At 40.5% G+C, this 27,175-nt stretch overlaps 1 protein-coding gene across 1 annotated transcript; it reads right to left on the bottom strand.

The window, feature by feature from the left end:
* Window positions 1-1,717: 1,717 nt before the first annotated feature.
* LOC131192197 (keratin, type II cytoskeletal 4-like) lies at window positions 1,718-19,167 on the bottom strand. Its single transcript, XM_058171125.1, has 9 exons — window positions 18,658-19,167; window positions 13,496-13,707; window positions 11,785-11,845; window positions 11,209-11,304; window positions 9,782-9,946; window positions 9,011-9,136; window positions 5,845-6,065; window positions 3,659-3,687; window positions 1,718-3,539 (listed from the first exon to the last, which is right to left on the bottom strand). The coding sequence occupies exons 1-9, from the start codon at window positions 19,165-19,167 to the stop codon at window positions 2,980-2,982; spliced, it is 1,980 nt and encodes a 659-aa protein (XP_058027108.1). The 3' UTR covers window positions 1,718-2,979.
* Window positions 19,168-27,175: the final 8,008 nt, after the last annotated feature.

Below are 27,175 nucleotides of genomic sequence, written 5' to 3'. Positions count from 1 at the left end.
CAGATCTCTCTCTCTCTCTCTCTCTCTCTCTCTCTCTCTCTTTCTCTCTCTCTCAAGTCAACAGATCTCTCTCTCTCTCTCTCTCTCTCTCTCTCTCTCTCTCTCTCTTTCTCTCTCTCTCATCAACCAACCAAGCACATAAAACTATATATATATACAGATAGTCCTCAACATACAACCACAGTTGAGCCCAAAATTTATGTTGCTAAGTGAGAAATTCGTCAAGTGAGGTTTCCCTATTTTATTACTTCTCTTGCCACATTTGCTACATGAATCTGCTGTTATTAAATCATTAACCCAGTGAATCTGGCTTCCCCACTGACTTTGCTTGTCAGAAGGTTGTGAAAGGTGATCGCTTGACCCTGGGACCGTCATAAATGTGAGTCAGTTGTCAAGCATCCAAATATAAATCACGTGACCATCGGGATGCTGCAACAGCCGTAAGTGTGAAAAAAGTCACTTTTTTTCAGTGCTGTTGTTACTTTGGTTATTAAGCGAACTGTTGTAAGTCACACACATACACACCAGTATATATCCCAAATATACTCATTTGTATACATGTTGTTCTGTAATGTATAACTTTTTATATGTAACTTTCCCATTCATATACCTTTGCACTGGGGTTCTGAGTTTAGAAATATTCCAGGACAATATGTCTAGTTGCATCTTGATTGATGCCATTTTGGTGGGTCACACAATTTTTCTTGGGGAAGTGGAAGGAGCAAGGAACTGGCTGAATCCAATGGTGAGATTCAGCCAGTTCGCAGCACTTCGGGAGAACCAGTTGTTAATTTTCTGAGCAGTTTGGTGAACTGCTGGTTGGAAGAAATCATTAAGGCAGAGAACCGGTTGTTAAATTATTTGAATCCCACCACTGCCTCTATCCCATCTCAGCGAGCAGATTCACAGGGATATTGCCACAGCTTTTAATTTGTATCAGAAATGTACAGAACTACAAAAATGTGGTCTAAATGAGACCCTTCAGATCAAACGTTGGATGAAGTCCAAGAGGCGCTTAGTTTTGTTCCTCAGTGTGTCGTGGCATTGTTCTTTGGACAGAAAAATAAAGGGGAAATCTATGTGGATCAATTTATGGGGAGAAACAATTCAAATGAACTTCTGCACCTTCTCACAATGTGCGTTGTGCAGCTGTGTAACTTCAAAGTGTATAGGTCCTTCACACAAGAGGTACTTGGAAGTATTTCTGATCTTCAGAGGGGAAACTCAAAAGAATGAATGAATTCAAATGCGCCTTTTTTCATGTGCATGATTAATGCTTAATACAACCCAAAGTATGTCGAACATCCTATTCCCATTCAAACTGCAGAACTTTTCTTAAGCAAAATCTGCAATAAATTGTGTTTGCTTGTATGGATTTCTCCAAATATAATGCTTTCAGGCATTCTATATGTAAATAACATACTTTAATGTGTTATTATGTGTTTTAATGGAGAATTTAATATATTTTTGCACTGATGGAAGTAACACTGCAAAGCTGAGAAAAATGCAGATCTGAAAAGCTCATTTTAAATCTTTATTTAGCTCTGAAAATGAGATGCCGGGTAAGTTTGAATTCTAACATAAAGTGTGAATTTTGCCTCTGTGTCAACTTGACAGAGGGAGCTGTGCCAGCATGTATATATTTACTTACAATTCACAGAGAAAAAATTAGAGACAGAAGGAAGCAAGAAACAAAAACACTAAAGTGAAGCAGAAGCCAAGTGCATGCATGCAATTTATTGAAAATATAGAAGGAAGCGTGGAGTGCTTAACAAGGAGCAAAATATAGCAACAATGTAGATATTAAAGATATACCGGTATGTCCTTTGCAACTAATCCTTAATCAGAATAGTAATGCATGCATTGAACTATGGCAAAGCACACTTAATTAAAAAGATGCAACAGAATTTCACACTACAATGAAGAAACCTTCTAACGTGTTATTTGGATTCAAATTTCTACTAATCTTTTTTGATAGAAACTTGGCTTTTACCAAGTAACATCTGAATGCAAAAGTAGACAGCCTACACGCATCACTCTCTTCATCCCAACATTTCATAATTTCAATTCTGAACTCAGCATACAATTTTTTTTAAAAAGAGGTTTTTAACAAGTGGGAAAATGAACGTGATCCCCATCCCCAGTCTAATTGCAAGTCCAGTTGTAACAGGGAAGAAAAATATATCAAAGCAAGTATTCCAGTGTGAAAATGGGTGCAAAGAAGTCAAGAGAAGAGATCAGTGTTAAAATGTGGATAGAGTAAATCTTGACACAGGGGAGGGGAGAGGCAGGGGAAAGAAATGTTATTTGCAATCCCATCTTGGACAGTTAATATGTGGCTTCCCTTTCTGAAATGATTTGCTAGGCACCAAGGGCAAAAAGGAAAATCAAAAACTAAAATAAAATCCCGAATTCAAAGACAGGCAAAAAATAAAATATTCCCAGGCTAGATGGAGGGAAAAGGATCATACATGGTTGGAGACTGCTTGAAGAGTCTTAAAGACAGAAAACCCTGGCCATTACGTGCTGAAGCAATCTACAGTAAGCTATCTCAAATAAATATAAGGTCTGGCTGTTTCTTTCCCATGGGGTGGGTAATCCAGAGGCCCTGTGAAATCCCAGAGGCCTAGGCATGCCCCCCAGAGCCTATTCATCATTATTTCACCCTTTTCAGCCATTTAGCTGGTCTCTAAAATTGAGCAATTAATCAGGGTTGGTTCTGGGGGAGGAAAGGAATGGCAGAAATGGAGTGGTTCTGATTTTTCCCTTTGAGAGGATTGATTCTGAATTTGCTATGAGCCAGCCCCACCCATTCATTTGCCATGGCCATGGCCCAATACCCGAGTCTGGCTCCTGGCTCCTGGCACACCCCAAACCCTCAATATGGTCTTAATCTAGAGCATGGCTGTTCCCAGCCATGAATTTAATGATTCATGCATCTGTCTCCACATGAAGTTCCTTCTTCCCAGCGCCTGGGATTTAGTACATAAATTTTCGGACTGAAGAACTGACTGATGTGACTTGGACATTTCTAAGCCCAGAGCTGCTCTCAGCACGGGGAGCCCCGAACACAGCTCCGGAAATGCCTCCAGCTCCAGGACTATGCATTCCCATGGCAGACCCTCCAGAAACACAGGTGGCTCCTACACTATAGTGTATTCCACCATGGTGACTATTTGCACAGTTTCCATCTGCAGAAAGACCTGAGTTATGTCTGCCACCTCCAGAGGTCATTACATGCTTGGTGGTAACATTGCCTGTGTAGCCACCACTGCTGGCACTAACCCCTCCTGCAGCTCCCAACCCAGCCCCGTGGACCATCCCATGATTGACTCCAGCTGCCATGCCGCCTGAGCCTCCTGTATTCCTGGGGCCCATAGTGTGGACACAAGGTGCACTCCCATTAGTGAAGCCTTCTCCCATGCCGTTGAAGTTCCCATGATTGTGTTCCATGCCTCTTCCTGCTGCAGCACCATAGGCCACTCCGACTCCCATTCCAGGGGAGCACTCACCCACTGGGTAGCCTCCACTAACCATTGCTGTAAAGGTGGCAAACAAGAGAGGTTCTGTTACTTTGATGGCAGGCTTGAAAATATCAAGCACACAATATTGGGTTGCACATTTTTAAGTGTGGTAAGGGGATGTTGAATGTACTTACCAACACTGACAGGGTTGCCTGTGTAAATCCTGTTAGGATGAGAAAAGTGAAAATTGGAACCAGAAGTTCAGGATGGCTATACAGACCATATTCTTTAGACACTCAATATTTCAAAAACAAACATTTTGCATTCTTTGTCTAAAGACAGTACTATCTTCGCCGTCATAATGGTCAGCACCACTATTTAAATAAGATGTCCTGGCTTGTGGCTAGCACATCAGAACTGCAGAAATCCGTCTGGCTCTTAAGTGGAAGCAAAGCCACGTTTTTCTGCCACATCATGTTGGCTGGATTTTGGTAACTCAGTCCTGATGATGCTCAGAAAGGTGGGTGAGGGGATCCCATGTGTCATGGCCGCATTGCATCCTGGTATGGAGGAAGAGGTGGAGAAGTTGAAACCAGGAGCCTCCAATGGGGATGATATGTCTATCCTGGAATGTCCGGAGAGGCCAGGGGCTGAGGCTTATGCTGTCCCAGGTCCCTCCAGCATTGGAGGAGGTTTGCCTGCCCTCACAAATGCAGCGGAGGATTGGCTGCAGACAGGCAGTGATGAAGAGAGGGAACAGATTTCCTCTAACGAGTAACAGCTGCCTCCTCCACTGGCTCTGAGGGCACAGAGGGTGGAGCAGAGGAACGCTCAAAGGAGGTTTGTGAGGCTGCTGGTGAGGAGGCTGCCCCACCCCTTCTTACAATAAACTGATTCTTACAACACCTGGCTTGGCTTGAGCTGTTTTAATCAGAGGCTGGAGTAGGGTGTCTTTGTCAGGGAACAATTGTTTGCTTCGGCACACATTTCCCCAGTCATTGTAAACCCTGACTTTGGATTGTATTTCTGCCCTGTGGGCTTTGAACCTTGTTTGTGGACTCTGGACCTTTCCTTGTGGGCTTTGGAACCTTGTTTCTGGACTATGGACTTCCTTCTTGCCTTGTGAATCATGAATGTGATGAATATGGGATTTAGTTTGTGAGATTGTGTGGCACTGACTGTGGGTAGCTGCCTTCAGGAAAGTTTGGAGTTGAGCTTTACTGGATGTTGTAGGATCAATTGTCATGGGATAGCAGAGCAATAAAGGACTTTATTGTACCCTTTCCTACCAACCTGTGTCATAACACCAAGTATAATATGTGAGGATTTCATCCATACAGTTAAGAAATGAATGAAATGGGAGAGAAGGTCTGTTTACAGGTGCCTCACATCCTACTTGTCCAACTGTCTATGTGTTGAGAGAACATCTATTGATCAGACTTCCCCAGCCTGATTACTTCTAGAACAGATAGTCTGTAGCTTCCCAAGCTCTCAACAAATAAAGGTTTGGTCTCTCTGGTAGAGAATTTAGGAAGTTGTAGTCCAAAACACTGAGAAGGTATGAACTTTACTTGGAACAGGTTACACCTTGCTGCAAAACCTTTAACACCCTCAAACAACATCTGCCTATCTCAGGTCCTAAGACTCAATAGGTGGATTAAAAATGCCAAATCCAGTCTAAACATCTAGATGACTGTGCAACCAACATAATAAAGCTTATGAGAAGCTGAACGAGGGGAATCAGTCTTCCCAGGTTTCAAAAATCTAGAGAATTCTTTGCTGCCATCTAGTAGCTCAGTGGATTCTTGTGCTACATATCTGATTTCCATAAAGAGAAAGTAAAATATAGTTCCAAGTGTTGCAAAGAATGATATCTTTTGGAAATCATATCTTTCTGCTGATTCTGGAAACGTAACCATAGAGGTCTCCCAATAAAACTAATTTACATTCTCAGGATGGGTATATAAGGACATTTCTTATCCAGTATTCAATTCTTTATTTTTAGAATTGTATAGTACATTATTCCCAGCCTCACCCAATCAAACCACCTAATCATAACATTGATTATTTATTGAGTATCTTTCCTTTTATAAATATAGCATATCACCAGTTTGATGCCTTCCTTTTTAATCTAGCATTCTAAATGCCAGTTTCCCATTTTAGCATATTTTATAACAGACATGTATAACATAACAATCTACAGTAGATAGATTTGGGTGTTCAGCCTTCCAATTACTCTTGACTACCAACCATATTGATTAGGATGAATAGGAACCCAACATTATGGAGAAAACCACAGATTGCTACCCCCTTATGATAGCTGGACATTGCAAATATGTGTTTTTATATTTTTCTAAATATATTTAGAAGTGCACCTCACCTGCTCTCCTCTCCTTCCAGCAGTGCCTTATAGGTAGCAATTTCAATATCTAGAGCCAGCTTGGTATTTAGCAGCTCCTGGTAATCACGGAGCAGGCATGCCAGTTTATCTTTCGACTGCTGGTAGGCTGTCTGCAGCTCAACATGCTTAGTTCGAGCATCTTTTAGGGCAATGTCACCACGTTGCTCAGAGTCACAAATGGCTGACTGAAGACTGGCAACCTAGGATCAGCAGAAGGAAAGCTTAAGGGAATGCAGCGTCAACTGATTAAGACGGAGAGTGAAACAGAGGAATGTTGAATCTGATCCATGGGTGTTGAAGAAACTAGCTAAAGCAGGGGTCTCCAACCTTGGCAACTTTATGGACTTCAACTCCCAGAATTCCTTAGCCAGAATTCCGGGAGTTGAAGTCCACAAGTCTTAAAGTGACCAGGGTTGGAGACCTCTGAGCTAAAGAAACCATAGTCTTTCCTCTTGGCTAATTAAATTGGTCAGGGACATTGGTAGAATCAAAAGCAGATCGGGAAGACACATGGAACAAATAGGGAAGTTACTTGGACTCTGAGAAATAGGGGAAACTACATATTAAGCATGTGAAAATCCACCATGATACCTGTTGTTTAATACTGACACCCCAATGTTGAAACACTGTACATGTCTCTCCACCCACTCAGCTTCCATCGCTATCACCGTTCAATCTGCTGTCCAGCAGCTCATCCCAAAAGTACTTTTTTTCAAAAGGCAACTGGGCTTTGCTTTTCCTTCAAGACATTTCACTTCTCATTCAAGAAGCTTCTTCAGTTCTGAAGAAGCTTTGGGGCAACCATGACCTGGATGTCTGGGAATCTCCATAGACATGTCCAGAAGCTCCTTATGCAATGAACAGGCACCTTGGGCCAGAGAAGTGATGGGACGGGGACCTAGCAGTCAAGGCAAGTGATAGCAAAGAAGGAAGGAAGGAAGGAAAGGAAAGAAGGAAAGAAGGAAGGAAAGAAGGAAAGAAGGAAAGAAGGAAGGATACCAAAGAAGGAAGGAAGGATGTGGAGTCTACCAGCAGTATCAACCCCTTTGTTCTCTTGCTATAAGTTTCTTTTCTTTTATGAACACTGACAGCATATGAACCAAGACAAATTCCTTGTGTGTCCAATCACACTTGGCCAATAAAAAATTCTATTCTGTTCTATTGATGTAATAGTGGTAGCATACATTTATTATTTAAATTTAAATTTATTATTTATACATATTCACTCATTGAGCTCTAACCATATTTCCAAGGAAAGGAATATACCGGAAGGCATCATTCCCGATTGAATATTTCACTCAGATGGATTTGATAAGCATGTTATGACTTAATATTCCTGCCAACCAGGTGGTGGAGTAATTGTGCTATTTTTAATCCAGGCCTTGCTTTAACTTGCACTTTAGATTTCTTCCCCACTTCCAGATCACATTAGAAAAATTTCACTTTATTTCATTTTGATTTTTGCTGTTACAGGGCACTAGGTATTATCTATGTAAACCAATCTAATTCAAATACATTTTAGTTTTGCTGCGAAGTGAAGGCTGATCATGTTTTCTTGAGCGGGCGTCTAATCACGGAATTGCAATATGTATGCCTAAACTGCCCATCTTATTTCCTAGTCTGGGTGTTGTCTTCTAGCAACTTTTCTCAATTTAATTCCATTCTGTATCATGTTCCCAAATCTTTATATATTAACTGATCGTTTATACTATGAGAATTTGAAAATCTGAAATTATCGCCATTAGCATTTGATTTTTGGATTTTATAATTCTTTTCAATGGTTGTTTTCAGCCCTTGAAACAGATAGATAGCTAATACGTGGTGGCGTTTAATGATTGAACAGCTTCTTTGAAGTCATAATGGAGATATTACATATTTTGGCATTGCCATTTATTGTACAATATATGCCAGCCTTTGGCAGCTTCTATTTGTTTCTAGCCACAGCAGGTGGCAGCATCCCATTGACTTTGGCTTTTGTGAAAAAAACTAATCCAATTCAAACATGGTTAGGATTTGGAAGATTTGGGCGTGCATAAGAGCACCAGCGTGCCTACCGTTCCTGTCCCAATGTCCCCTTTGATTGTATACAATTCGTATAGTTTTTTTTATACTTATGCTTATATATATGCTTATATATCGTATAGTTATTTCATGCTTATGCTTACATGTACTGTTGTGATAAATAAATAAATAAATAAATAAATAAATAAATAAATAAATAAATAAATAAATAAATAAATAAATATCCCAGGGTTAGATCAGGAAACTAGGGAAAAAAATATCTCAGGAAAACTGGGGGCAAGTAGTCCTAGAAGCCAAACGCAATTCAAGAGAGACTTTCTTATTTGTTTTTATGGTAAGCCAACCCTATTCTTCAAATATTCTCCTCCTCAGAAAACAAATGTACATTTGTGGAGGGAAGGGGGATTATTTTATTTTATTTTGAGGGGATTCCCCCCCCCTTCAAAATCAAATAAAATAATAACAAGACCTTGATAGCACAGAGGTTCCCTTATAGTTTTCCACTGTGGTATTTCCAAAATGAGGGTGAAAGAACACATTGCAATTTAATCAGCGGTGGGCTGCTGGGGGTTCGCAGGGGTTTGGGAGAACCTCTAGCTACAATTCTGTGCAGTTCGGAGAACCTGCAAATCCTGGCTGGCCCTGCTCACCCACTCCTCCCCTCCCAGGAGCCCTCACATGCCCATTTTGAATGCAGGTAAGTGCAGGGTGCGCGCAGAGGCTCAGGGAGGGCAAAAAACAGGCCTACTAGAAGAGGGCATCCAGAGCCCAGGGAGCCCGTTTTCACCCTCCCAGAAGCTCGAGGAAAGCCTTCGGAGCCCGGGGAGGGCAAAAACATCCCAACCCCCCACTGTGATGCAGGAGGCTGACTAGGTCCACCCAGCAACCAGGCAGAGAAACCCTTGCTAAAATTTTTGAAGCCCACCCCTGAATTTAATGGACATTCCAGAAGACCACCTGAGAGGAATCTTCTGAGAAAACCACAATAGTTTTATTTTTCTTTATAGTGAGCCTCTTTGTAAGATCAATAAGATCTCAAGATTCCAGAGAATCTGTTTACCTGCTATTGTAGGAAAACAAGTTCATTCGAGTTGAAGCAATAAAATAAGATTGACTCCCCTACCTGCTTCTTTGCATTATCACTATCCATTTGCAGCCTCTGGACCATCCTGTTGAGCTCTGCAATCTCATGCTGGTTGTTTTTTAGTTCTTCGTTGAATTTGCCTCGATTGTTCTGAATTTCTGCAATCTAATGAATGAAAATCAGCATCACTCTTACTGTCATTTGAGCAGTCGATAGCATATCAACATTAAAAATATATATATCCCTCATCATTTGCTGTGTGTTGTGGTATAGGCCACACCAGGGATGGGATATAACTGTCTGTTATAATAGCTGTGATTTGTAGGAATAAGCTGGACAGGAAATAGCAAGAGCAAGAGCACTTAGACTTAAATACTGCTTCAAAGTGCTTTACAGCCCCCTCTAAGTGGTTTACAGAATCAACATATTGTCCCCAACAATCTGGCTCCTCATTTTACCGACCTTGTAAGGATGGAAGGCTGAGTCAACCTTGAGCTGGTCATTATTGAGGGAATCGAACTCCTGGCAATGTGAGCAGAGTTAGCCTGCAACACTGCATCCTAACCGCTGCACCACCACTGCTCTTATAAGATCTGAAGAAGGCAATAAGGCTTAGTGGAGGAGGACATTGTTACTTTTCCTAGTGGTCAAGGGCTTTGTTTAAGCCACTCATCTGACAGTCCATGCCAAGGTTTGTTTCACAGCCCCCAACTCATGGATGAGTTGACTCAAACAAAGAACTCAATTGTTGCATCTTGATCTGTTTGATTTTCCAAGCAAGGTCCCTATATCTATCAAACTAATACTCACCTTGCTGTGGTAAAAAGCTTCAGCTTCTTGCTTGCTGGTGTGAGCAATATTCTGATACCAGGCTTCTACGTTTTTAAGGATGAGGTCCATATCCAGGTCACGTGTATTGTCCATTTTCAGAACCACAGAAGTGTCACAGATTTGGTGGTTGAACTGAGTTAATTCCTGTAGAGCATATGATTCCAAAATAAGTGCCTACATCCTTGTAGGGATACATGAAACATTACATGTATAGACTGTGGCATGCAAAAAAACCAAACCCAGTTATTTTTGGGGGTGCTGTTCTTGATGCAACACATACAGGTTTCTGCTGTTTGGGCCCAGACATAGAACAAATAAGGGACTGTTTTGTTCTGCGCACAGAATGATTGTTTTGGTCTTGGCAGAAACTGCTTAAGGTGAAGGTGGGAGAAATGGGATATAAGCCAAATACATTAGGGGTTGAAGGAAGGGAGGGAAGAGATAGAAAAGATGAGTGGATGAACAGGACAGGGGTGTGTGTCGTGCTAGGAATTGGAGAGAGAAGTAATTGCAGCTGAAGGGGGAGAGGGATGGGAAGGTATTGGGAATATGGGATGAATGGTGGAATATACCATGATGGAAACTACTGACAAGAAGAGCTACTGTGTTTTCCCGAAAATAAGACCCTGTCTTATATTTTTTTGAACCCCGAAATAAGTGCTTGGCCTTATTTTCAGGGAAGGCTTATTATTTTGGGGTGCGTGGAGCAAAACGGGGATCCTCTTGCCATCTTACCTGATTTCCAGCTCTGTCTCCCTAACCCTAACCTGAGGAAATGGCGGGAATTGGCTGCGCATGCATTTAAATATTTTTCTGGAAGGTCTTATTTTGGGGGGAGGTCTTATTTTCAGGGAAACACGGTATCAGAGGGAATAATAGGCATTGTCTCACCCTATAGGCCTATCTGGATTATATTTCACCTGAAACCTGGAACAGTCAATGCATTCTGGGTTCCAGTTCTGATCCAAAATGGTTCGGGATCCTCCAGAATGCGATAGTTTGTTCCAAATTTCAAATGAAACATTTCCCCTGTTTCTTGTAAACTCCTATATTATTGCCTTCTACTGCTTAACAATTAATGTATGTTGGGCCTCTTTTAGGACCTTATAAGAGAATGCCAATAAAAAGAGTGCATATTGAGCAAAGCTGTTAGAGCTGTGATAGGTTAGGACCACACACCCACAATTGTATGATGTTCCCAGTGGGGGGATTCAGCCAGTTCGCGCCTTTTCGGGAGAACCGGTTGTTAACTTTCTGAGCAGTTTGACAAACTGGTTGTTGGAAGAAACCATTAGGGCAGAGAACCGGTTGTTAAATTTTTGAATCCCACCACTGGATGTTCCTAAAAGAGAGTTTTCTCTCTATGGATATGTTACCAACAGGTTTCATAAGAACTAGATACCCACCTCTGCAAAGATACACCTTAGAGTTTCCAATTCTTGGGCTAAAACATCAACTTTCGATTCCAGCTCTTCTTTAGTGAGGAAGACACAGTCAACATCCTAAGTAGAGAGGAAAACCATATAAGAAATTATTATTATTATTATTTTAAAAGGAAGTTTAAAAAGTCTTTTTATAGATCAGGGGCAGTTTATATATTCATTAAGGCGTTGTAATAAAGAAAACATTTTTGAATATTATCTCAAAATGGGTTAAAGCTGGATCATGTACAATTTTTAAATCGTAATTGCCGTGAAGTGCCAGGCAAGCTGACTGTTAAGCAGATGTTCCTAAATTGCAGCGTTTACTGTGAAATCTTATAAATCCATCCAAGAATGCTGATGGGTAAAGAATGCAAACTTGAAACAGGATTAAGAATAGATATTAGACTCTATTCATCCCAGAAATCAATTTTTTTTTTAGTCTTTCCTCTGTGCGCATGAACCTATTGCCATCATTTAACGTATCTCCGGAGGTCTAGCTAGATTAAAGAACCTCCGAGTGCAAAGTTTCGTGTATTTTGTGTTATGTTTCAAAATTACCTTTTTCAGCAGCACAAAGTCATTCTCTGCTGTTGTACGCCTATTAACCTCATCTTCATACCTGCATTAGAGAGAAAGAAAGGCTGGTTCTTAATGTCAGAAACATTTAAATCGAGAGCAGGTCTCACTGGTATGTTTTCATCAGGTAATTTTGCCACTTTTTCATTCATTTAGTTAAAAGACCTCTAGGTTCTCTTCAAGACCAACAGACTCACCCCCAGGCGGCTTACATATAATAAGCAAAATACCACAACAGTTAATGTATCCTTCAAATAGTGAACTACCTAAGCAACAATTTGAAACTCAAGCAAAGCCCTAGGTATTTGTTGGAAAACTAATTTTTAAAGCTTTTTTTTTAAAAAAAAAGAAGTAGGCTGATGATACTCAAGGTGTTCCATATAAACTGGAACAGTAAAAAAAGAAAGAAAATAAACACCTCTTGTTCTTACACTGTAATTACTATCCTGGAGCTATCATATCATGTAGAGAGCTGGTTTGGTCTAGTGCAGAGATCTTCAAACTTGGCAGCTTTAAGACTTGTGGACTTCAATTCCCAGAATTCTCCAGCCAGTTATGCTGGCTAGAGAATTCTGGGAGTTGAAGTCCACAAGTCTTAAAGCTGCCAAGTTTGAAGATCTCTGCACTAGTGGTTAAAGCACCAGGCTAGAAACCAGGAAGCCGAGTTCTCAATCCTGCCTCTAGTCATGAAGGCCTCTGGGTGATTTTGAGCCGGTCACTTCCTCTCTGCCCAGAATGTCAGAATCTGGTGACAAGCCAGTCAGCTGATTCCTGTCACAATCGATGGATCAACACTTGGCTGACCTGACAAAAGAAGATCTGGCCTGCACTTTGTGGGAAAAATGCTAGGATGGTGGTGGTGGGGGGAAGGCTATTATGAACTCAGTGGTAAAGACAATACAACTTAGATCAGCCTTTTTCAATCTGAGTTTCACTGGGATTGCTGCTCACAAAATTCTCAGTCTCACTGGCTGGAATTGCAGCCCCAGCACATCTGGAGAAATGGCAGATGGGATAAATACAGCTAGGTCTATCGACTATCATTTAGTGACCCTTTGAAGGTACAACAGCACCGAGCGGGGTGTTACTTGGAATCCCAACAAAAAATGACTGATGACCATTTTCACACTTATGACTATTGCAGCATCCTGATGGTCATTTGATCAAAATTCAGGTACTTGGCAACTGACTCATATTTATGATGGTTGCAGTGTCCTGGAGTCATGTGGTCCCCTTTGTCAGTGACCCACCAACAAGCAAAGTCAATGGGGAATCCAGATTTATTTAACAACCCTGTTAGTTACCTAACTCAGGGGTCTGCAAACTTGGCTCTTTTAAGACTTGTGGACTTCAACTCCCAGAGTTCCTCAGCCAGGAACTCTGGGAGTTGAAGTCCACAAGTCTTAAAAGAGCCAAGTTTGCAGACCCCTGACCTAACTTAACAACTACAATGATTCACTTGGCAATTGTGGCCAGAAAGATCGTAAAATAGGGCAAAACTCACTGAACAAATGTCTTGCTTAGCAACATAAATTTTGGCCGTGCTTGTGGATGTAAATCGAGGACTATCTGTATTTAGATCCTCCATAAATCCCGATAGACCTTATCTTGAAATGCGGCTGATCAGATTCTTATCTGGGGAGGGGATTTCAGTATATTGCCAAGCTTCAATCTTCCAAATATGTTTACTCACCTAGACCTATATTCCTCAACTAGTTCCTGCATGTTCTTCTGCTCGTGTTCCAGTTTTTCTCTTTCACTTAGGAGACATTCCAGTTGTTTCTTAAGTGAGCCAATGAAATTCTCATAGTAGGCTTCGAGGTTCTTCCGAGTAGGTTGAACATACTGATTCAGGAGTTCCCACTTAGTAGCAAGAACTTTGTTTTGCTGCTCCAGGGATCGAACCTGAAAGAAACAATCTCTCCAGTAAGTCTTCCAACTAAACCAGTTTCTCGTAGTGGATTAGCTGAGGGTGGCCTTATAACAAATAACCCAGGGAATCCTGCATCTTTAATAGTGAGATAGCTTCAAGGGACTTCAGGATGTGTCACTTGCTTCTAGATTATTATTATTAAAGCTACAGTAATTCCACCTTCCTGGGCATCTGATAATCTAATGAAAAAGCACAAATTATGTGTAACCTAGATTGTGCATCCTCCCTGAGAAAACACTTGAAATCGGTATGAATCAAACACAATTTTAGTCTTTTGTGTGTTTATTTTAAGCTGAAGGCCATTTCACAGATGCAGCGATAGCCTGTTGTTTGCTATAGTCAGTGCATTCAGGAAAGAACCACACCTACTTATTGCTCTCTGAAATTATAGCTATGCTTGGCAAACTATTTTTCTCACAGTTCCCCAGGTTCTGTGCCCTGGAGTACCAGCTGTCTGTCAAACAAGGAACAATTCTTTTCACCTGCTCACTTTGCCTGCCGATGCTCTTATTTCGTGACAGGTAAGCAGATGGAAAGAGAGATGGGGCCAATGGGGAGAATTTGGGAAGGGAGCTAATTAATCCTTGGCTTGGCGAGAAAAATGCAGTGGGTGGGGGAATTGAACATTACTCAAAACTCCCCTATCAATCCATCAATCTGCAGTATCTATGCTTCAATCAGTTGAGCATCTGAGCTCAATTCTGAAACAATCTATACAGATCCAAGTTTGTCTCTTGGAGATATGCTGGAATTACAGTTCCTCAGACTTTCCAGCCTGAGGGCTATATTGGCCCATTTTCTTGGGAAGTCTAAGAATTCTAGACCTAAGATATATGGAAGGAGCCAAATGGAGAATGCTGAACCATACCATCTGTGAACTTCCAAAACTAGAGGGGGCACAGGCCGATATTTCAAAATTTCTCAAAAAACGTCATCTTGTATGTAGCCCTATTTCTCTGATGTGTAGGGATGATAATCAACTTTTGTCTTGTTTGTGCAAATATAATATTTCTCAGAAGAGGCCTTGCTGTTGATTGCTTATGATGTGTTTGAGGTGAATCATTACCAAGGCCTTCCTTTTGTGAGAGTTTGGTGCTTAATTAACTTGATTTGTCATGGATTGACTTTAAATTATTTTTTTCTCTTGAGTGTTTGACAAAACATTTAAATATTTTATTGCTATCATGTTTGGCATACTACTCCAATTATAATAGCTTTTGCATTCCTGAATTATCTATGGTATTTTACGTATTCTTTTTCTTGCCTACTGCTTTGAGAATTAGTTGGTTGATAATTCACTACTGACACTTCAGGAGCCTTATGTGGGAAGTAGTTTAAATAAATATTATACCTTTGTCTACCATTGGGAATTAAAATGGTATAGTTCACATTTTTATAGTTCACCTGCAGTAGACAAACATGTCTCTTACAGCAATAGCTTCATACAGTTTAGACATAGATCTAAGATGGTTGAGCCCAAGCTGAAATAATTTAGAAATGTTTTTTTCTAGTCATTTAATTGATGGGCAGAATGGACAATATGAATTTATGTCCCTGCTGATGATGAATTAACCAAACATACAGTAGACTACAAAGTATAAACCTACAAAGCACAGCCCAGAACATAGAGCTAAAAAGAAAAAACTAAAAGGAATTTCACGATGAAAATAAAAAGAAAGCAATTTCTGGAGTTTTTTGTTTAGAGCAGGGGTCTCCAATCTTGCCAACTTTAAGACTTGTGGATTTCAACTCCCAGAATTCCTCAGCCAGCAAAGCTGGCTGAGGAATTCTAGGAGTTGAAGTCCACAAGTTTTAAAGTTGCCAAGGTTGGAGACCCCTGGTTTAGAGTATGAGGTATGAAGAGAGTGGGAAGATCCTGTTTAGGCCAGAAGCTAAGCAGGGTCAAAACTGATTAGTATTTGGATGGGTGACTTCTAATGAATGCCAAGGTTGTCAGTTAGACTTGAAACCTGAAAAAACATTTCAGAAGAAGAGTATGGCAATCTTACTGTTTCAAATAATATCCATATAATAGATAACAAAGTAAAGAATATATTCCTGTAAAGTTCAGCAGCTGAGCTCAACTTAAAGGAAGCTACCTTTTATAAAACAAATGCCCAAAATATTGAGCTCCAGATATTATTTTTTTTCTTCCATTCAGTTGTGTCCAACAAGCTTCTGTAGTTTTCTCGGCAAGATTTTCCATAAGTGGTTTGCCATTGCCTCCTTTCTAGGGTTGACAGAACATGACTGGCCCAAGGTTTCTCAGCCGGCTTCATGCACAAAGTGAGACTAGACGTCACACTCTCCCAGTTTCTAATTTGATGTCTTAACCACTACATCAAACTGACTCTTAGGCCCCAGATATTCTAACTCATTTTGGCAAGTGTATTTTTGCAACGGCAAAATGCTTCATGTATTCAGATGACCTCACAATTGCTGACCGACCCTCATTTGAATTGAATAAGTGACTGATCATGATATGATTTTGTGGCTCTGATTTATCATTAGATTAGAGGACATATATTTAAAATTGGAAGAAAATAAAATGGAAAGGGAGGAAACAGCTTCTAATTTTTACTGCTTCCTTCAATTTTCAGTTCGATTACAGTGAATCAGGATTTCAACCCCCGTTTCCTATTCAGATATCTTATTCTCATGACATAGATCTAAGATGGTTGAGCCCAAGCTGAAATAATTTAGAAATGTTTTTTTCTAGTCATTTAATTGATGGGCAGAATGGACAATATGAATTTATGTCCCTGCTGATGATGAATTAACCAAACATACAGTAGACTACAAAGTATAAACCTACAAAGCACAGCCCAGAACATAGAGCTAAAAAGAAAAAACTAAAAGGAATTTCACGATGAAAATAAAAAGAAAGCAATTTCTGGAGTTTTTTGTTTAGAGCAGGGGTCTCCAATCTTGCCAACTTTAAGACTTGTGGATTTCAACTCCCAGAATTCCTCAGCCAGCAAAGCTGGCTGAGGAATTCTAGGAGTTGAAGTCCACAAGTTTTAAAGTTGCCAAGGTTGGAGACCCCTGGTTTAGAGTATGAGGTATGAAGAGAGTGGGAAGATCCTGTTTAGGCCAGAAGCTAAGCAGGGTCAAAACTGATTAGTATTTGGATGGGTGACTTCTAATGAATGCCAAGGTTGTCAGTTAGACTTGAAACCTGAAAAAACATTTCAGAAGAAGAGTATGGCAATCTTACTGTTTCAAATAATATCCATATAATAGATAACAAAGTAAAGAATATATTCCTGTAAAGTTCAGCAGCTGAGCTCAACTTAAAGGAAGCTACCTTTTATAAAACAAATGCCCAAAATATTGAGCTCCAGATATTATTTTTTTTCTTCCATTCAGTTGTGTCCAACAAGCTTCTGTAGTTTTCTCGTCAAGATTTTCCATAAGTGGTTTGCCATTGCCTCCTTTCTAGGGTTGACAGAACATGACTAGCCCAAGGTTTCTCAGCCGGCTTCATGCACAAAGTGAGACTAGACGTCACACTCTCCCAGTTTCTAATTTGATGTCTTAACCACTACATCAAACTGACTCTTAGGCCCCAGATATTCTAACTCATTTTGGCAAGTGTATTTTTGCAACGGCAAAATGCTTCATGTATTCAGATGACCTCACAATTGCTGACCGACCCTCATTTGAATTGAATAAGTGACTGATCATGATATGATTTTGTGGCTCTGATTTATCATTAGATTAGAGGACATATATTTAAAATTGGAAGAAAATAAAATGGAAAGGGAGGAAACAGCTTCTAATTTTTACTGCTTCCTTCAATTTTCAGTTCGATTACAGTGAATCAGGATTTCAACCCCCGTTTCCTATTCAGATATCTTATTCTCATGAAATGGATCTATACAGATCCAGGTAATAACTTAATGAAACAATTACATTCATGAATGCCTTCTCCACTTGTCTGCCTAGCCAAATCAATTGCGTCCCTCCCCTGTTATAATTTCATTTCGGATTTTTTTTTTTTTAAAAAAAGGATTTTCTATTCAGCAAATATAAGGTTGGATAATACTATCACTTGTAAAAAAAATATGAGGATTAATCCTAATGTTAATTGAAGTTGGAACAAGGCTAGAATTAGGGTTAGAAAAACCAGGTAGTTTTGATTGACATATGATGGGTCATAACATGGGAAGAGTAGAATAATAGAATATATTTGCAGTAGGTCTGAAGAGCAAAGTGAAAAGATGGATATGGAAGGAACTGAAGCTATTGCCATTTAATGAAGGAAATCTCAGGCCACAAAATTCCTGGTTCAAAATTTCCCCCTTAGAAAAAAAACTTCTCCCCACCCTCCTATTCAGTAGAAGCATAATGCTGATCTCTGTCTTAGGGTTTTTATCATATTTATTAAGATAACAGAGCTGGCAATCTGAATCCTAACTATATTCCCAGTCTCTCTCGATGCACACAAGCAAGCACGTAAGTCCCTCTTTACGGAATGTCATAAATCAGGAAAGATTTCTTATAATTCATTGCTAGCACGGCAAGAAGAATGCAACAGGGAGCATCTCCTAGATGTTTGTTCTAGAATGAGGAAAGTGTATAGCAAGAGATAAAGAAAGGGGGATAGATGGATTATCCCAAATTATTCTTAAACATTTAAAATTGAAAGCTGAAAAAAAGACTAGACTAGACTAGACTAGACTAGAATAGACTAGAATAGACTAGAATAGAATTTTTTATTGGCCAAGTGTGATTGGACACACAAGGAATTTGTCTTTGGTGCATATGCTCTCAGTGTACATAAAAGAAAAGATACGTTCGTCAAGAATCATAAGGCACAACACTTAATGATAGTCATAGGTTACGAATAAGCAACTAAATCATAAGCAATCAAATCATAATCAAATCAAATCAGAAGAGAAGGATGGACAAACTCCTACCTTATCAATGAAGCAAGCAAACTGGTTGTTCAAGGTTTTCATCTCTTCTTTCTCGTGGGTCCGTGCTTTATGCTCCTCGGGATCAACTCCAAGAGAAAGTGGCTTCAAGAGGCGCTCGTCAATAGAGACCCCACGGATCCCTTCGCTTCTGGTGCTAGTCATGCTGCCCATTCTAGCATATCCTCCAAATCCACTCTGGCACTCAGCGCCCCCATAACCTCCACCAAACCCTCCACCATAACCAAGACCCCCCATTCCCATCACCTGCCCACCCATTCCCATGCGCTGTCCACCAACTCCTCCATAGATTTGTCCTCCATAGCCTTGGCTGTAAGAGATTCTTTGGCTTCCCCCACCAAAATTATTCAGACTCATGCTGGAGTAGCCACCAGTCCCACATGGTCTTCCATACGACTGGCATGGAGAAGCAGAACTCCGGCCACCCACCATAGAAGCGGAGGAAAATCGCCTTGATCCACCTAAGCATCGAGACCCGACAGGTATGTTCATGGTTAGGATTGGTGTTTTGGGGTTTTTTTAAAAAAAGAGTTGAGCAAACTATTAGTGAAGCAGTGGAATGAGGGAGAAGCAGAAGAGCGAAGGCAAGAGAGTCCCTTTGATTTGCAATCAGGGCTTCTCTCTTTTATATGGCTCAAGAGGTGCACGGGATGCAAAAAAATAAAAAAAATTACATGAAACAACCTGGGTTTGGTTTGCCTAGCAGCTAGAATCTATGCTCCTGAGCAAAAAATATTTGTCATATGGGAAATAGCGTGGAATTAAAAAAAAAAAATGCTAGGCTTGCAAGCTTCCTTCTCTGTCTCTTATGTCTAGCTTTAATTAATCTGCTTCCTCAATGTATAATTATCATCCACCAAAATACTTCAAGTGGTTTATTTACAGGGCAGTTTCACTTGCAGCTTCATCTCTTTTTATGTTTAATTGTCTGGATGGAATGCACCATTCCTGATAAGAAGCAATGGTTTGGGTTAGTTTATTTATTTGCTCTCCTACATGGAAACAAGGCGCAAGAAGAGGTGGAATGCATTAGGCGACAAAAATCTGACTCAAAGCAAAAATTCAAAGCAAATTTAGTTACTCACCTAACTAAAAATCATAAAGCAATCCTCCCCCCTGTTGAAAAAATATTAGTCAAATGTCTTGAGGGGAGAGTTGATCAAGCCTAGATCCCCAAATTGGTACCCACAGATATTAAGACATTACCCAGGGCAGGAATCCCAAATCTGCTGATGATCAGAGCTGACGTTTCCAATGTCAGAAGTGCAAAGTAGGGCTTCATGAAGGAAGGAGACCATTGAACAAAGTTTAAACATAAAAGAAGCAGCAGTTTCATTTTGTAAGAGGGGAATTACTTTTCTGAAGAGGCTGCTTATATTCTGGATATCCTTTTATACAACAGAATGACATTCACAGTGAAATGCTGAGGCTATGGTATATTTGGACTTCAATAAGGTATTTGACAAAGTAGACTACAACTTGCTTCTTGGTAAGATAGAACAATGTAGGATAAACAGTACCATCACCAACTGAATGTGTACTTGGCTGACCATCTGCACTTAGTTTGTAGTCCTTAACGGAACTACATCTACATGGAGGGAAGCATGCACTGGGATACCTCAATGTTTTGTTTTGGGCCCATTACTCTTCAACATCTTCATAAGTCATCCAAATGAAGGATAGAAGGGGAACTCATCAAATCTGCAGATGACATCAAGCTGGGAAGAATTGCTAACGCTTTCGAAGATTGATATAGAACAATCAATAAGTGGAACAACTTGCCTGCAGAAGTTGTGAATGCTCCAACACTGGAAATTTTTAAGAAAATGTTGGATAGCCATTTGTCTGAAATGGTGTAGGGTTTCCTGCCTGGGCAGCGGGTTGGACTAGAAGACCTCCAAGGTCCCTTCCAACTCTGTTATTATATTATATATATTATGATACAAAATTGAGAAATATCCTGACAGACTTGAGCATTGGGCTGTTTCAACAAGATGCAGTCCAATAGTAAGAAAAGTACAGTCCTCCACTTAGGCAGGAAAACCCAAATGCACAGATACAGAATAAGTATGTGGCCTTCCGGGTGCGCTTCAAGGTTTTGGTGACCACCTTTAAAGCACTCCATGGCATTGGGCCGGGTTATTTACGGGACCGCCTACTGCTACCGAATACCTCTCACCGACCCGTGCGCTCTCATAGAGAGGGTCTCCTCAGGGTGCCGTCAGCGAGGCAATGTCGTCTGGCGACGCCCAGGGGAAGGGCCTTCTCTGTGGGGGCTCCCACCCTCTGGAACGAACTACCCCCCGGACTACGGCAGCTTCCGGACCTTCGGACCTTCCGCCGCGGGCTTAAAACATACTTATTTAATTGTGCAGGACTGAGCTAGATTTTAAATTCATGGGTTTTAATTGGCTTTTATTTTTATATTTTAATTTAACGGGCTTATGGAATAAGTTTTTTAACTGTTTTATATTGTATTTATGTGTTTTATGTTTTTTAAATGCCTGTGAACCACCCTGAGTCCTTCGGGAGATAGGGCGGTATATAAATACGATTAATAAATAAAATAAATAAATAAATAAATAAGTGGTACCTGGCTCAGCAGTAATAAGTGTGAGAGAGATCTGGGTGTCCTAACAGACCACAATTTAAGTATGAGCCAGCATGGTGCCACAGCTGCCAAAAAACCCAATACAGTCTTTGGCTGCATCAACAGAGGAATAGCATCAAGTCACAAGAAGTGATAATACCATTTTATAGTACACTAGTGAGGCCAATACTTGGAATACTGTGTATCCTGCTGGTCACCAAATACACTAATACTCTAGAAATAGTGCAGGGAAGACCAGCAAAGATGATAAGGGGTCTGGGGAGGCTTAATTGTATGATGAATGGTTAAAGGAACTAGGTATGTCTAGCCCAGGGGTCTGCAAACTTGGCTCTTTTAAGACTTGTGGTCTTCACCTCCCAGAGTTCCTCAGCCAGCAAAGCTGGCCGAGGGACTCTGGGAGTTGAAGTCCACAAGTCTTAAAAGAGCCAAGTTTGCAGATCCCTGATCTAGCCTAAGGAAGAGAAAGTTTAGAGGGGACATGATAACTGTTTTCCAGTACTTGATGGCTGTCACAGAAAAGAGGGGATTGAGAGGGGCAAGACAAGAAATAATAGTATATGATATGAAACTGTTGTAAAATGGGAATTTTTGTTTTGTGTTTGTTTCTGTTTTTGTTTTTAAAGAAAAATAATGATAAAAAATATTTTTTTTAAAAAAAGAAAGAAAGAATAGTGGAAACCTGTAAAGGAAAGACCCAACCTAGAAGTATGGAAAAATGTTCCGACAGTGAGAACAATTAATTGGTGGAATAGCTTGCCTACAAGAACTGTGGGTGCTCCATCACTGGAGATTTTCAAAAATAGATTGAAAAACCATCTGACCAGGATGATTAAGTTGAGCAGGGGTCTGCAAACTTGGCTCTTTTAAGACTTGTGGACTTCAACTCCCAGAGTTCCTCAACCAGCTTTTTTTGAAAGTGTGCCCACTAAATTAGCGTAGGTGTTGAAGAGCGTTTACTGAAGCAGCTTCCCCAGAGTGCCCTCTGATAAGTGACTATCCATGTTCACCACAATAGTGATCTAGAGAGAAAGTGGTCAAAACATAGTTTTAAATTTCAAAATGAGCACATTAGTCCAAAAAGGATGAAGAAGCCTACCCTCAATTATAATTAGATTTTGTCTGAAGTATAGGAACGTGGTGGTTCAGGGGCTAGGACGCTGAGCTTGTCGATCAAAAGGTCGGCAGTTCAGCAGTTTGAATCCCTAGCGCTGCCGTGTAACGGGGTGAGCTCCTGTTACTTGTCCTGGCTTCTGGCAACCTAGCAATTCGAAAGCACGTAAAAAATGCAAGTAGAAAAAATAGGGACCGCCTTTGGTGGGAAGGTAACAGCATTCCATGCACCTCTAGCATTGAGTCATGCCAGCCCCATGACCACGGAGACGTCTTCGGACAGCGCTGATTCTTCAGCTTTGAAACAGAGATGAGCACCGCCCCCTAGAGTCAGGAACAACTAGCATGCATGTGTGAGGGGAACCTTTACCTTCACCTTTGTCTAAAGTGGGGATCCTAAATTTTTTGTCACCACCCTCTCTTTAGAGTAATCTTAATGTATACATTTCCCTTAAAATTCCAAACAGTAAAATGAACACAAAAGAACGATGAAAACAATACAAGAAAATTTCAGGAAAGGTGAATGTATTGAAACAATGTACAACTAAAAGGTTCTTCACATCTCCCTTGGACTCTATCTGCATCTCTCCAAGAGAGGTACACCTCACAATTTGGGGTACCCGAGTCTAAAGCAAATTTGGATTCTTCCTGAAGTGAAACATCTGGGGTGAAAGATTTGATAAGCGTATATATCACTTCTCCAGGGTGTTTTGCACACACGCTGGCACAGTATCTAGATCACCTTGATGGATCTTCAAAATTAAATAGAGGCAGCTACAGATCATTACTTCAATGGGAAATAATGAAATGCTTGAGTTGAAGAATAGGTTGGGAAGTGGGCAAGGGGAACCCATTCCAGATGAAAGCAATGGCAAATAACTTCTGTACTGTGACCAAAAAAAGTGTGTGGAAGAGTCTATGAACTCACAAAGATTTATCTAATGAGGTGGATCCAATAGGAAAAAAGAGCATTCAGGAAAAATAGAATGACCTCTGGCAGTGGGTGATATCTGTGAACATATTTCTCTCATGTCGGCCAATTATATTCAGCAGTTATTTCTTTCCCATAATAAAAGTGTGTCTACGAATACCTTCTTTGGCACTGGATAAATTGCAGTAGAGATCGCAGAACTATACTCATAAATTTATTTATTTATTTTATTTTATTTGTTTCTCAAACATGTACAAGGTAACAAGTAGAGGTATGAACATAAGCATGAACAAAGGAAGTAAATATAGATAAATGGGGACAGTAAGGCAGGGATGGTAGACATGCTGGTCTGCTTATGCATGCCCCCTTTACAGATCTCTTAAGAATGGAGTGAGGTCCACTGTAGACAGTTTGAGATTGAAGCTGTGAGGGTTAATTATTAATTAATAATTAATTTTATAAATTATCTATGCAAACTGTGAAATGCTTTTTGTGATTCCCACAGGCACATGATTGTCCATGGTGAGACAAGAACTGTATGCTATATCAGGGGTCTCCAACCTTGACAACCTTGACAACTTTAAGTCTGGTGGACTTCAACTCCCAGAATTCCCCAGCCAGCAAAGCTGGCTGGGGAATTCTGGGAGTTGAAGTCCTCCAGGCTTAAAGTTGCCAAGGTTGGAGACCCCTATGCTAGATGGTCTTTGGGTGCTTATCAAATCTGACTCAACCTTCTCTTCTCCTGAAAGAACAGACTGTTTTTTTTAAAAAGTATTCATAATATGGAGAAAGCCATACTATGGAATCAAATCAGTGATAGTAGTAGTAGTAATTTAGGGTACTAAATTATATCCTCAAACAGTTAGTTTATGGAACTCATTGCCCTGAATGAGGTTATGGCCACAAGCTTACATGATTTCACCTTAGATACATTTGTGGATAGCAGATCTATTAAACTGGGTTGACAATTCATACCTCTAATGAAATGTGCTGTGAGCCACAAAAGTCTTTCGTAACAAATTGGATCACACAGGCCAATCGACTCTGTACCTCAGAGTTATGGTTACAGTGGTGATGCAGTGGAATAATTGGACTTATAGGTGGTTTCATGTGGAAGTATGTAGCTGATGAATCATCAGAAACCTTTTATGTCCATGAAACCATTTGCTTAATTGATCAATGTTATTGAGGTATTAGAGAAGAGTAACTAAAATTGCAATCATGGAGACTTTGAATGGACACCCCCGAAATCATGCTCTTTTCAGAATTAGAACTACGCAGACTTCAATCTGACCGAAGCATAGTACATAAAATTATCTACCACAATGTCCTACCTGTCAATGACTACTTCAGCTTCAACCACAACAATACACGAGCAAATAATAGATACAAACTCAAGGTAAACTGCTCCAAACTCGATTGCAGAAAATATGACTACCTGACTCTGTAGAAGACCCTGGAATGGACTACCTGACTCTTCCCCAAACCCCCAAAACTTTAAGCTTAAACTGTCTACTGTTGACCTTACCCCATTTTTAAGAGGTCCGTAAGGGGCGTGCATAAATGTACCCGCATGCCTACTGTCCCTGCCCTAATATTCCTTTTTTACTTACTCTTTTCATGTATCCAAATTTTGTTTATACTTTTACCTGTTATCTTATATATGATTGACAAATAAATAAATAAATAAATAAAAATAAATAAATTTACCGCCACCCTCCCAACTTGGAGAAGTTAATGTCAGCCATACAAGAAAGGCCAGGTCAAGAAACTAGTGCCATATTGGTCAGGATCGCTTTTATTATAATAGCTACAGTAACAGAATCTTGCAAGTCTAAAAATGCTCCTTCCACTGCCATTTTATCTTCATATGAGCTAGTGGGGTGGGGGTGGGGGCTTTCCTGAGACATTTTCTTCAATTATTGTCTTGGCTGAGATTCAAGCCATGCTCATCTGACCATTTGGGAGCAGCTTTTCCTTCTGTCCCTCAAGGCTCTTTCCTGTTCCCGCTACAGCCGTAATGGTGAACCTATAGCAGACGTGCCAGAAGTGGCATGTAGAGCCATCTCTCTCGGCATGCCAGCTGTCGCTCATTGCTCTTCCAGGTTCCGGCGCCCACACATGTGCGCACCAGGGAGCTGCTCTTCCGATTTCCGGTGTTTCCTCCCCACCCACCCACGCGCTCCCCTTTCAGCACTCAATGCCGAAAAGTTTCGCCAACACTGCTATATAAAAAAGGTAAAGGTTCCCCTCGCACATATGTGCTAGAGGACAGTATTCATTTCCATTTCAAAGCCGAAGAGCCAGCGCTGTCCAAAGACATCTCCGTGGTCATGTGGCCGGCATGACTCAATGCCAAAGGTGCACGGAACACTGTTACCTTCCCACCAAAGGTGGTCCCTATTTTTCTTCTTGCATTTTTTACGTGCTTTCCAACTGCTAGGTTGGCAGAAGCTGGGACAAGTAACGGGAGCTCACCCCATTACGCGGCACTAGGGATTCGAACCGCTGAACTGCTGACCTTTCAATTGACAAGCTCAGCGTCTTAGCCACTGAGCCACCAGGTCCCTAACACTGCTATATAGAGAAGGCAATAACAGAAACAGATTCTTGTTCCCCCTATCTTCCAAAGCCTATTCTTCCTAACATCAAATATTAGAAAAGACCAAGAGGAAGTATATCAAATGAAGGATATGCTGCAACCAAATACTTTCCTACTCACACCTCTAGTAAATGTCCCAAGACCGCACTTTATCTTTGTCTGTTCTGGAGTGAGAAAAGCTCCATACAAAATTTCACATTAAATTAAAAAGGAATTCCACTTTTTTTTTTTCAAAAATTTGGGAATTAAAGAAAGAGATGCTACAACATCTCCTTCACTCATTCTTAATGAACCAGGCCAAGGAGCCTTAGCTATTTAGTTACATGAGTTCTCAAAATAACAGCTTCCTGTTTGTGACTGTAATTTGCATTCGTTTGTAGGGGAAATGTCTTACCGCAAGGGTACATTCACCTCTCAAAACTGAGGTGTCAATATTTATGTTATTCTTGGAAGTTATTGCCCTGTATTTCTACATAGAATAGCACTTTAGGATTCTGGGTAAATATTTACCAGAATTTTTTTTTGTTTTATCTCAAAACAGTCTATAGTAAAACTACATATTACTTGGTGTAGTTATTATGTATGCTGAGACTAACTGTTGTTCTTGAGGCAGTAGCAGAAGGAAGGAGCAAAGAAGTAAAACTGAGAAGGAGGAGAATGCATAGTCTTCCTCATTTACTACGTTCTCCAGCCTATGTACAGTAGCATTCCACATTTGGGATGTAAATGCAGTTTTTGGATGGAAATTCATCTGGAGGAGAGTGTTTCAGAGTAACAACAGTGGACAGGAAAACCAATGGGTGCTGATTCTGTCTTAATTCTGTTGGAATTGTGTTAAGCCCTTTATAATCTAGAACAGCGGTCACCAACTGGTGATCCATGGACCGCTGGTGGTCCACAAGAAAATGTTGGTGGTCCGCAGAAGAATTATTTGCATTTTTTTATTACACTAATACTAGTTATCTTTTTTTTAAAAACATATTAGTGGTCCGCGGGATTTAAAATTATGAATTCAGTGATCCCTGAGTTCTGAAAGGTTGGTGACCCCTGGTCTAGAATGCAAGATACCCACAGATTCAGGGAAGGCAGATGTATCTCAACAAGGGAGGGCTGGGTTACAAAATGTTGGAAATTGGTTATGTGTATCTTGCATATCTTATTAGGGAGTCCTTAAGGTGGGGCCTCTCTCTCCCCTTTCATCTTTCTAAACAAGTCTTAGTTTAATGGGGAGGTTTCTAATATTTAT

The sequence above is a fragment of the Ahaetulla prasina genome, chromosome 2, assembly GCF_028640845.1.
Source record: "Ahaetulla prasina isolate Xishuangbanna chromosome 2, ASM2864084v1, whole genome shotgun sequence".
Lineage (NCBI taxonomy): Eukaryota > Metazoa > Chordata > Lepidosauria > Squamata > Colubridae > Ahaetulla > Ahaetulla prasina.
This window is presented reverse-complemented; position numbering and strand designations above follow the sequence as displayed.